Genomic DNA, 13,159 nt, shown 5'->3' with positions numbered 1-13,159 from the left:
CCTTATAGGTGCTTTTCTTTTTCCAGCCGTCAAGGAGACGTGTGATTGGCTTGCGGCCAATTATGACATCGCCCGTAAATGAAGATCTTCACATCTCATTGGCTGTGGGGAGCATCTCAATGCTGGATTATTTATCAAACACCCCTTACTTTTTACAATCATTGAACACTGCCATCTTAGTGCTCTTTTCATATTTATTTCAAGTGTTTTGATTTGTATTTGTGGGCTCTACTGTTTTTGGTGCTGTACATTTCCTTCTGCTTTTTTTACTGGGCTGTCAATCAGAGTATGTTCTGGGTTTATTGTCTAATGATCTGTTCTGTGTATTTCACAATACACTCAAATTTTAAATAATGGTGTTCAATGTCTTATTTTTTTATATGCAGAATATTTTACGGTTCCCAAATTCATTCTACAAATACAAATTCATATACTTCATGTCTATAAAATCAGCGTTATACGTTTTTATTCTGGAAAATGTCAAGACATTTCATCCCAATCCAAGTCATGAAGAGAAGTGAGATTTACAATTATAATAAAGAGAAAGCAGGACACTCTTTTAGAAATTTTAGCAAATAGCGTTGGGTATCATTTGAATTTTAGGTATTGCAATTCTTACCGTTTCCAATAAGGTAAAGTAATGTTCTTTTGTTCTTTGGTTAACATTTATGACACAGATTGCAGCAGGTTTATTAAGGCCTGTGCACACCGGGACAATTATTGTGTGCGTTTTTCGAGACGTTTTTCGGCGCGTCTTTGTGTTCACACCCAAGCGATTTCCACTGGCGATGCGGCGAGTGAACGAACACTGAGTAGATGGCGCTCCCGGTACACAAGGTGGCGCTGCGCCGCTTTACGCTTCTGACACTCGCTCGTCACGCAGAAGAAGAAGAGAGACGGTATTTACGCGCTTGCCAAAACCATTCACACACTTTTGCTAACTGGTGAGCAGCATTAGCAGCTCATCTTCTTCTTGGTCTACTTACTTCTTCATCTTTTCCCAACCCATCGTATTCCAATATTCAACCCAAGGCGTTTTTTTAAAGATGACACTTTTACGCCTCACCAGGGGCGTTTATAGGATTTTCATTTTAGGGGGGCTCAGCCCCCAGTGAGGATATGAAAAAATTTATAACACTTTAGTTTAGGGTCCAATTCTCACTATTAACTAGTAGCTTATTCGTATGCATATTAGGATATTGGCTGTTTATTATTACTTATACCTGTAAAGCAAATATTAATGCCTCATTCTGCATGACCATATTGTACATCCCTTAATCATACAATGTAGGCAGGTTTATAATCACTGAGATCCCAAATGTGAGGTAGTTAGGGGGATTTTGGGGGGCATGGCCCCTCGAGAAAATTTTGATTTCTATGATCTACATATGTGCATTTTAAAATGTTCTGAACGCCAAAAAATTAGATAACAATAGCTTGAAAACCATGTCAGTGGGCAGATATGACTGATAAAGTTTTTCCATTTTTGTCAGTGAAGAAAGTAAACATATGTTTAACTGATATTTATATCTTTTATGAATAATTTTTGTAGACATGTTCATTTACTGAAGGCTAACAGGAAAGCTAGGTAGCCTAACTAAATGTATTAAATTAATTCACAATATGCACACATACATTATTAATCTTATGCCCAATACAGGCTGAAAAAAGTTGAGCTTTTTTTTTTTACTGAGAGCTACACATGGAATTATTAAATGTACAATATGCACACATTTATTACTAATATTACTTTGTTAATATTTCTTGTTTGTTAATGAAATTATAGATGACATTACATAGGCATTTGATATTTCAAATCAAAATGGCAAAATTAGACAAAAGTTTATTCATTTGCCTGAATATTTTTGTCATTTGTTTAACATTTCAGATTAAAAGAAGGTGCTGTCAAATATGAAATGTTTAGTTTAGCTACATATATCTCACTTGAGGTCGAGTCGCGCTGCTAAAATTATCTCTCAGCCTCAGCAACTTCTGTGTGAGCATAAAGCCCGCCTACTCTGATTTGATTGGTTTTCTCAAATATTTTGACATTGACGAGCGGTGACAGACCAATGAGGCTCAGATCAACACACACACCTCTGCTTCTGACGTGCGCTTTATTCGCCGCCACAGTGCATTGAAGAACACACTGGTTAACGAAGCCGAAGCCTCCCGCCAGTTTCATATGTTTGAAAGGTTAATCAAACATTTTTTTAGGGGGGCTGGACAGAAGTTAAGGGGCTGAAGCCCCCCTAAAAAGGGCCTAGTGACGCCCATACGCCTCACATTGTCACCCTTTGTTTAGTCACGAGGCGTTAAACTTCGCCGATAAACGCGTGAGAAAATTGTCCCGGTGTGAACAGGCCTTTAGGCTGCTGTCACTTTAAGAGTGTGGGTGTGTTTGGGGGAGGCCAAAAATTAATTTAGCCTATGTCACAATATGAAGTAAATCCAGCCCTGATACTGTGACGCGCGTTACTTACTGTGTTCACGAGGATATCTAGCCACAATTTTTTGTGTATTTGTCCTTTCAAGCGCAAGAAGACACGAAAGAGAACTCAATTCATAATTCGCCCACTATCTGATAGCCGGCTTTTTGTGTGCGCTTTGCATGTGCGAGTGCCGAAGACCGTTCTTTCTCTCGGCTTCGACATCAGTCTCATTCACACTAGGTTGGCCAGGGTTGCCAACTCTCATGCATTTGGCGTGATACTCACGCTTTCAGGCTCAGTCTCACGCTCTCACGCTGCCCAACTTAATCTCACGCCAAATTGCCAAAGCTGCTTTGATGTTGAACAAAGTCTAAGCTTTTACATTTTTTTAAGTTTAATGTGAAATTCAAACAATAAATAGCGTTTTGGCGCTAATATGGCATTAACAGTTAAGCCAGCGTGTTGAAAAACGGAGTTACGACATGCTCTCTCATCTCCCTGTGGGCGCGCGCCGTCACGCGCTTCACGGAGCTCTCAATGCTTCTAGCGCGGTGTCAATACATTTGAATGGCTTGATACACAACAGCTCCACTTTACAGGTGTTTGCAGCAAGTTTTGGTAAACAGTACAGCATAGTGTGCATTGATTATTACGTCAACCATACAGGATCGTTTTATAATGGAGATGCAACCATGTTAACATTGATGTTAATGTTTTTTTTAATTGTATTTAGCCCTAAGGTATTCCTGACTAATTGGTCACACTCATACTCATTAGTGGTCAAATGTAACCATACACCTTAACTATTTTTCAATTGAATAAATGTTCTATATTTTAGTTCAATAATATTTATTGAATATTTTGAGATATTTTGGTAGCCTATTAAATACTATTTGTGCAATAATTCGCATCTGTTGTGAAGTGAATGACCCACGCGAATAAAGCAGGAATGAAGAGAGTAAACTCAAAATGTTCAAGCATCCAACTTTGCGCAAATAGCGCAATTTATTCATGCCACATAAGTTCTTCATAAGTGAGGCTGAAACGCGGGCTAGTGGGAGATTTCCTGTTTGTCACGATGACGTCTAAAGTCCCCGCCAAAGGATGTAGTCCCTTTTAGCAACTTGTTAGCAACCACCGTTTTTAAGACACAATAAAGTTTTAAAAAATCACAAGCAGGTTTTAACTAATGTGTTTTATGTCATAGATCAAAACGTGAAAATATGTATAGGCTTTGTTAACCACAGACCTTATTTCAGGCGATTTAGCAAAAACTCATTCAAAAAAACCATAGACTTTAGGGCGAGGGAACCGGAAGGGCTAAAATGCTAACTCACTTCCGCGTTTTGGCCTACAAAGTGACGTCATAACTTCGGCACTCTATGAGGACAAAATCATATGTGGATACCCAGTGCTGTACGATACATCTTCATACTTTATAAAAACAGGAATAAAAAGGATCTTGCTTGGAAGAAAGAGCATGAGGAGGTCGGACAGTCTGGTAAGTTGTAAAAAAACATTCTTTACTCAATTTGAGCTCTACATAGGGTGATTTCAAGGCGATTGGGACACTTTTTGCCATTGAGATGACTTGGAAAAAGTTGTAACAATTCCAAATGTGTTTTCATTGTTACTGGCTGATCATAGATTCAGTTTACAATTTTCTTCCGGGTCACCAGGGGGCGGTAGCCTGAGGAGGAAGGTTAGCATCTCATATAGGGAGAGCTAAGGAGGAAGTGAGGTGGCCATGTGGTAGCTTACCTGGGAGATAGCGGAGTTAGTTTTCAAAAAAGGGGGATTGAGATAATTCTCAAGAGTTAGGCCTTTTTGTGGTCATGAGTGGAGGAACAATACGTTTGCAAATGCTCAATGTAGGCCATGCGGACTCTACACCAGCATCACCTTTTCTTCAGCGGGAATTATTCTTATGGATAATTTTTTTTCCCTTGTTTTTCTTCAATTTTGGTATTTTTGTCTGAATGAGCTTTTTCAACGACAAGATTGTGGCTGTAACTGGACTGAATCAGAACTGAACTTTTCAAGTACAGACAATCTTATTGATCATCGCTGGATTTCAGGTTCCTTATATTCATTACACCCACATCATTCCTGTTTTTTTTCCTATTTGGTGCTTTTGTGGTTACATTTAATGGACTGATTCAATACTGAAGGACTTTTTGGACTTGGGTTTCATTTCATTTTCTTTTTGTATTATGTTTTGAACTAGTGGTTGGCAATTATATTTGGATGGGTCCCTCCCTTATTTGTTGTGTTTCATTTTGTCTTCAAAAGTTGTTATAAAGTATCACCCTGAATTCACCCTATTGAGACTACAAGCTAGCAAAAGCCGGCAAATTGAGCTTATTCGCCGTATTTTAAAACAATCCATGTCAGCCATTTCACAACGAGTTGAGCCGCTGGCAGAAGCCCCTCCCATTACGCGAATCACGTCTGTTGTGAAGTGAATGTCACGCGTGAATGAAGCGTGTGAACTCAAAATGTTCAAGCATCCAACTACGCGCTAATATCGCGATTTATTCGTGCAAGTCGCGTCTGGTGTGAACGCACCATTAGTCGTCACCTCAGCTCCGCCCACATCCCGCCTCTTTGCCCGTTTTCTGTTATCCGGGAGTGATGCGCGCTGACAAAATGGCGACGGCCAGCTCGACCCTACTATACGCTTCAAAACTGCTCTTCAGAATCCTAGGCATGACGTCACAGACACTATGTCCATATATTTTATAGTCTATGATTTTCAAGCATATTATGGTATTTTTATGATTTAGAAGGTGAAAAACTTACATACAGCACCTTTAAATAAACAACCCAATTTGCTGGGGAAAATTAACCTAACGTGTTCTTGTCCGATTTACCCAAATTGGGTTGTTTTTAAGGCAGTGTTTTTTAGAGTGTAGCCTGAGAGACTTCCAGCCTTGAAATGATAACCGAAGTTGAGCTGCTCCGTTAGGAAGGGTGTGATCTTCCTGATGTTGTGCAAACCTGCATGACGTGCTCTCATTGTCATCCATGATTATCCCGAGATTTCTGCCTGAACTCAATGTGATTTATTGTTGACTGATCTAATGCACGAACAAAACCACAGGACAGACTTCAACAGAACTTTATAAACTCTAATGAAGATAATTTAAAAAAATAAACTATAAACTGCAATGATGGTCTATGCAGAATGCAAAAAGTCTTCTGATATGCATAAAAACAACTACCCAAGCTGTGGCTACATGACAGTTTCAGTTTCTCTAACCACAGACAATGTTGTGCTATCATCAGTTGACATTTTACAATCTAGTGGGCAGGCATTTCCTCAGCATGGCTAAGTGGGAGTTGTGTTCTCTATAGCATCAACACCAGCTGCCAAGTTCCACTTCTCAAGGGAACGTCTTGCAACCCGGTTCCCTGAGAAGGTGAATATCAAACGCTTGTTTTTAATCACTGGAAATCCTTGAACAAGCGAAACATGCATTTAAGCCAATGAGACTTGATGGAGAATACGGTGATGACTCAAAAGTAATTGAGGCAACTCTTTGCATCACAATTTTGAGTATTTTGAATTCAACTAATTTGTGTTTGACTTAACGTGTTTCCAACTTGCACCCTTAAACGATATCAACACAACTTTCTGAAAGGTGGATTCTGAAATCCACTACCGCTTCAATATAATTGTGTATATATATTAGGGATGCCACAATTCTCAATATAATATTGAACCGTTCGGTACGGCATTCACGGTTCAATACGCACTTGTGAATTGCGTTTTTTTCGGTTTCGCATTTAATTAATTATTTTTCTACAAATTCTATAATTTGCCTCCATCCCAATATACTGAACAACGCGACATACATTCACATCACAGGTTAGTGTTAGAGTTATACTCACAGAACACTATAGTTATTCACAATCACCAAAGTTCATTATTTGCATGCGCTTTAAAGCCTTGCCGGTTCATTCGCGTGCGCGGTTTTAACGTGGTTTTCAGAGCGCGCGCACTAAAAGCCTGTAAAACACGTGAATACTGAACTAAGTAGTCGTCTTACTGCGTTAATACTGTCAAATACACACAAGGTTAACATAAACACAGTCGGTTATGTCTAAAGTGAAAGTAAAATCGATGTGTCTGTATATTAGATGCGCGCAGGTCTTAAACTGACAGCAGCGCAGCCAGTGAACATGCGGTCCTTAAAGGGACAGTTCACCTCTAAAATTGTCATTATTTACTCACTCTAATATTGTTTCAAACCTGTATTCATTTCTCGATGACAGAATTTTCAGTTTTGAGTGAACTATCCCTTTAATGTTAATACAACAACTAAAGACAAAGAGAAAATCACTCGCTGCTCTTGACTGAAAAACTAATACAGTAGCTTTAATAAGAATCAGTGTATATTTTAAAGTGAAGTCTGTGTAGTGTTTTATTTTTTCATTCATTCAATTTCATACTTAAATGCTGCTGTACAGCTCTGAGCTGCCAGTGTAAATCTTTAAATATATATTTATTTTATATTATCCAATACACTAGGAATGTGTACAAGGGTTTTTTTTTAAAGTAAAGTTTTAAGTTTAAGTAAGGTTTTTCAATTCTTTTAAGTAAAATAAAGAAAGAGTATTGCAATAAAAAAATAGTCTTTTTTCTCTTTAACCTCTTGCGGTTCCTGTCGCCTAAGAATAGAATAACAAAAAATGTATGTGACAAGCCATCAGAACCGAACCCAACCGAAAACCGTGGGTAAAAACCGAGGTATGTATTGAACCGCGGACTAACTGTATTGTTGCATCCCTAATATATATATATATATATATATATATATATATATATCCTAATTAAATGTATAATCAAAGCCTCAATCAATATTCATCCTCCTATATAATTATGATGTTAATGATTCTTTCCAGTTATGAGTTTGCTTATATCAATAGGACCTTCTTGTATAATTTCTATAGTTTGTATTCGGAGTGGTGACTGAGGGTCTGTCCTGGTGGTGTGTGTGTGATGTTTCGCAAAAACACTTGATTTCGACATGTTGTCGTGTGTTTGGATTTTAGAGGCATCACACACCTCCAACTCGACAGGAATGCAGTAACAGAGATTGCTCATTTAGCCCGGCTTCCAGAGATGAAATATGGATTTGTCTTTCATTTATTTATTTTATTTCATTTCATTTTAGATTTCCTTTTACTGAAACCCTAAAGAATCGAGATGAATATGGTCTGTACTATTGTCTGTATTTCTCACTGAGAGAAAAGCACATGTTATCAATATGTTTTGGAAAACTTTCTCTGGTTGGGAAGCAACTCCAACCTTGGAAAGACTGTGTATGTGTGTGTGTGCAGTATTCGGTGTTTCAGATCAGTATTGGAGGTGGATTACAGGCATCCTAAAAGATGAGGGGCTTGTTGTTCTGGACAAGCTGGGGCCTGCTCCAGAATCTGGAAGGTCATTACTTGCCTTCTTCCGGGGTGACAGCATCAACAAGTGATATCTGTAAACGTGAATCTGATTAACGGACAGTCTTGGTAAATTTCCACACATTGTCAATTTTCTCTGAGCCAATCAGAATCATTCCACATGGCAATAATGACGTGGTTAGACCTTGAAAACAGTATAACTGTTCAGAAATTGTATGTGCGATAGGCTGGTAGAGGGAGCGCGGCCTACGAACTGCTGATGAAACTGCAAACTATTCTTCAGTACATTTTTCTTTAATTAATTACACTCCTGACTCTTGGTCTTCATTTTTCACTACTGGTCCTGGGTCCTAAGCTGGAACCCCAACATTTCCTCGAAAGCTGTGTAGTAGAATCATAACTCAATTGAGTAAAAATAACTCCCATGAGTATAACAAATATTTGAAAAGCGGCAATTCCTTATGTATTATTCAATACATTGTATTGTGCACCGATCAGGCATGACATTTAAGTGAATAACACTGATGATCTCTTCATCTCCTGTTAGTGGATGGGATATATTAGGCAGCAGGTGAACATTTTGTCCTCAGAGTTGATGTGTTAGAAGCAGAAAAAATGGGCAAGCATAAGGATTTGAGCGAGTTTGACAAGGGTCAGATTGTGACGGCTGGAAGACTGGGTCAGAGCATCTCCAAAACTACAGGACCAGTGGAGAACCGGCCACAGGGTCATGAAGGACCAGTGGAGAACCGGCCACAGGGTCATGGAGGACCAGTGGAGAACCGGCCACAGGGTCATGAAGGACCAGTGGAGAACCGGCCACAGGGTCATGGAGGACCAGTGGAGAACCGGCCACAGGGTCATGAAGGACCAGTGGAGAACCGGCCACAGGGTCATGAAGGACCAGTGGAGAACCGGCCACAGGATCATGAAGGACCAGTGGAGAACCGGCCACAGGGTCATGAAGGACCAGTGGAGAACCGGCCACAGGGTCATGGAGGACCAGTGAAGAACCGGCCACAGGGTCATGAAGGACCAGTGGAGAACCGGCCACAGGGTCATGGAGGACCAGTGAAGAACCGGCCACAGGGTCATGGAGGACCAGTGGAGAACCGGCCACAGGGTCATGGAGGACCAGTGAAGAACCGGCCACAGGGTCATGGAGGACCAGTGAAGAACCGGCCACAGGGTCATGGAGGACCAGTGAAGAACCGGCCACAGGGTCATGGAGGACCAGTGGAGAACCGGCCACAGGGTCAGGTCATGGAGGACCAGTGGAGAACCAGCCACAGGGTCATGAAGGACCAGTGGAGAACCAGCCACAGGGTCATGAAGGACCAGTGGAGAACCGGCCACAGGGTCATGAAGGACCAGTGGAGAACCGGCCACAGGGTCATGAAGGACCAGTGGAGAACCGGCCACAGGGTCATGAAGGACCAGTGGAGAACCGGCCACAGGATCATGAAGGACCAGTGGAGAACCGGCCACAGGGTCATGAAGGACCAGTGGAGAACCGGCCACAGGGTCATGAAGGACCAGTGGAGAACCGGCCACAGGGTCATGGAGGACCAGTGGAGAACCGGCCACAGGGTCATGAAGGACCAGTGGAGAACCGGCCACAGGGTCATGAAGGACCAGTGGAGAACCGGCCACAGGGTCATGGAGGACCAGTGAAGAACCGGCCACAGGGTCATGAAGGACCCGTGGAGAACCGGCCACAGGGTCATGGAGGACCAGTGAAGAACCGGCCACAGGGTCATGGAGGACCAGTGGAGAACCGGCCACAGGGTCATGGAGGACCAGTGAAGAACCGGCCACAGGGTCATGGAGGACCAGTGAAGAACCGGCCACAGGGTCATGGAGGACCAGTGGAGAACCGGCCACAGGGTCAGGTCATGGAGGACCAGTGGAGAACCAGCCACAGGGTCATGAAGGACCAGTGGAGAACCAGCCACAGGGTCATGAAGGACCAGTGGAGAACCGGCCACAGGGTCATGAAGGACCAGTGGAGAACCGGCCACAGGGTCATGAAGGACCAGTGGAGAACCGGCCACAGGGTCATGAAGGACCAGTGGAGAACCGGCCACAGGATCATGAAGGACCAGTGGAGAACCGGCCACAGGGTCATGAAGGACCAGTGGAGAACCGGCCACAGGGTCATGAAGGACCAGTGGAGAACCGGCCACAGGATCATGAAGGACCAGTGGAGAACCGGCCACAGGGTCATGAAGGACCAGTGGAGAACCGGCCACAGGGTCATGAAGGACCAGTGGAGAACCGGCCACAGGGTCATGGAGGACCAGTGGAGAACCGGCCACAGGGTCATGGAGGACCAGTGGAGAACCGGCCACAGGGTCATGGGCGGCCGAGGCTCATTGATGCTCGTGTGGTCGATCAAACAGACGAGCTACTGGAGCTTAAAGGTCCTGTTCTTCGTGATCCCATTTTTCAAACTTTAGTTAGTGTGTAATGTTGCTGTTAGAGCATATATAATACCTGTAAAATTATAAAGCTCAAAGTTCAATGCCAAGCGAGATATTTTATTTAACAGAAGTTCCCTTTCAAAGCCTACAGCGAACGGCCGGTTTGTTCTACATCCTGGTATTTCCTGCTTTAATTACGTCAGTAGAACAGTTTGTCGACTAACCTCCGCCCACAAGAGTACGCGAAAAAGGGGGCGTGGTCTTGTTGCTCCCGCGTGGAGAAGAGGAAGTGTTGCGTTCGGTTGCGTTTGTAGAGTTTGTTTGTCGCCATGTCGTCGAGACGCTGTTATTTTCATCCCGGAGTCAAGTCACCTTTGTTTGGCTTTCCCAGGGACGCTGTACTTAAAGATAATTGAGCGCATGCATCCCCGTTATGGTGAGAGGCGCGACCTTTCCGGTAACGTGCGCTCTGCGTGCCCTAAGCTGCTGTCGAATCACAACACGGGAACCGCTGGCACAATCAGAACTCGTTACGTGTTTCTGAAGGAGGGACTTCATAGAACAGGGAAATCTTTCAAGCCGTTTTGAGGACAGTGAAAACAGCGATATACAGATGAGTAAATTGTGTGAAAAAGACGGTGTTTTTTTACACGCGAAACATGAACACATGTTATATTGCACACTGTAAACACAATAAAAGCTTCAAAAAAACGGGACCTTTAAACTGCTCAAGAAGTTAATGCTGGTTCTGATAGAAAGGGGTCAGAATACACAGAGCATCTCAGTTTGTTGTGTATGGGGCGGCACAGCCGCTGACCAGTGCCCATGCTGACCCCTGACCCCGCCCAAAGCACCAACAGTGGCCCGTGAGCATCAGAACTGGACCACGGAGCAATGGAAGAAGGTGACCTGGTCTGATGATCATTGGATGGCCGGGTGTGTGTGTGCATGGCTGACCTGGGGAACACATGGCACCAGGTGCATTATGGGAAGAAGGTGTGGCGGCGGAGGCAGTGATGCTTTGGGCAATGTTCTGCTGGGAAAGCTTGGGTCCTCCATCATGTGGATGTGACTTTGACACGTCTCACCTACCTAAGCATTGTTGAGACCATGTCCAGCCTTTCATGGAGACGGTATTCCCTGGTGGCTGTGGCTCTTTCAGCAGATAATGCGCTGCCACAAAGCACAAACGCTTCAGGAATGGTTTGAGGAGCACAACAACGAGTTTGAGTCCAAATTCCCCAGATCTCAATCCAATCGAGCATCTGTGGGATGAGCAGAACAAACAAGTCCGATCCATGGAGACCCCACCTCGCAACTTACAGGACTTAAAGGATCTGCTGCTAACATCTTGGTGCCAGATACCACAGCACACCTTCTAGTGGAGTCCATGCCTCGACGGGTCAGGGAGGGACCAACACAATAATATCATAATGTTATGCCTGATCTGTGTATTACTCCATACATTTAATATATTGATGATTGTAAATATATGGAAATATATTTTCTTTTCGTAAGTGTTTATTCAACTCCACAGTGAATAAAGACCTTCAGTGAAACTAAACTGAAAAAATGAACGCATTAACATTGACTGTCTTTCTTTTATATGTAAAAAAAATAGTGTTCAGAAATGTGTCCCGTCTCGTCCAGTCAGTGTACTGTGAGGAAGTCATTCCTCAACAGGAACAGGGTGGAAAATAATTAAAAATATCAAGAAACACAAGAATCTCATGATTGTGATCTCGCACCAGTGGGGATTACAACAACACAATCACAATTGAAGTCCATTGAAGGAGTGTGAGAAACATCTTATGCAACAAGACGAGATCAAAACAGTCAAACATCCCCGGTGTGAAGCGGAAGCCAAACGCGCACTTCTGAAGTCACATGACTCGCTGATGTGTGAAGTCACATGTCTAATCTTGTTAAATCATCAACATGAGAGATACCAGTCTGACTCTCTAACTATTAACCGATTGCTGGCGTGGCCTAATGTTGGATCAGTTTCATCAGAGCTCAGTGGCTGATCAGATATCAAGATCAAGTCTCTCGTGTTCCTCTAGTCGGAGAGGAGGATGAGTTCACCATAAAGAGGCTGTGGTTGAACTGTTCGGTTTGAAGATGAAGTGATTGTATCCTTTCACACACACATACAGTTATTTTTGCAGCTGACAGAACAGCAATCTTCCACAGAACTAAATAAGATATTTGAGGGGAAATAATATCGGTTATCGGTACTGGATAATTTTCAAAACTGCAGATAAAATAATTTAATTTTGAAATTTAGATATTTATATACCACGATCGTGGACGAATAAACTGTACATTCACATCACATGTTAACGCAGCGGTAACACTCACACGAGACAAAAGTTCATTATTGACTTTAAAGCCTTGCCGGTGAAAGATTCTGGAATCTATACCGCCGCTTCAATATAATTATGTATATATATATATATATATCTTACTTAAATTCATAACCAAAGCCTCAATCAATATTCATCCTCCTATATAATTTTTATGATTTTACTGATTCTTTCCAGTTATGAGTTTGCTTAAATCAAGAGGACCCATGATTGTTTCTTCCTTTATATTTTCTAAAGTTAGTATTTGGTCTCTGAGTGGTGACTGCTTCCAGAGATGAAATATGGATTTGTCTTTCATTTTATTTTATTTCATTTTATATTTCCTTATACTGAAACCCTAAAGAATTGTATGAATACAATTGTATTATTGTCTGAACGTTTTGAAGTGATGTAATTACCCGACGCGAACGTCATCGAAAAGCTGCAAACCCTGTGCTGAAACCATAGATATCGCTGAAACCATGATGAAGCAGGCAAACTCACTTCTGCCAACAAAAATAACAGCAAAAGACCAAAG

The 13,159-nt window shown here is 42.2% G+C and overlaps 1 protein-coding gene across 1 annotated transcript in view; it reads left to right on the top strand.

Annotated features, from left to right (window-relative positions):
• Positions 1-3,268, top strand: part of LOC307135498 (GDP-L-fucose synthase-like) — a 38,247-nt gene extending 34,979 nt beyond the window's left edge. Inside the window, exon 11 of the mRNA XM_079832000.1 lies at positions 27-3,268. Within this exon, the coding sequence (XP_079688126.1) occupies positions 27-82 (56 nt within the window). The 3' untranslated portion in view covers positions 83-3,268. The remainder of the gene's footprint in view (positions 1-26) is intronic.
• Positions 3,269-13,159: the final 9,891 nt, after the last annotated feature.

This window comes from Gobio gobio, assembly GCF_949357685.1.
Source record: "Gobio gobio genome assembly, chromosome: 12".
Lineage (NCBI taxonomy): Eukaryota > Metazoa > Chordata > Actinopteri > Cypriniformes > Gobionidae > Gobio > Gobio gobio.
Note: the sequence above shows the minus strand (reverse complement) of the source record. Positions and strands in the feature narration are given on the sequence as shown.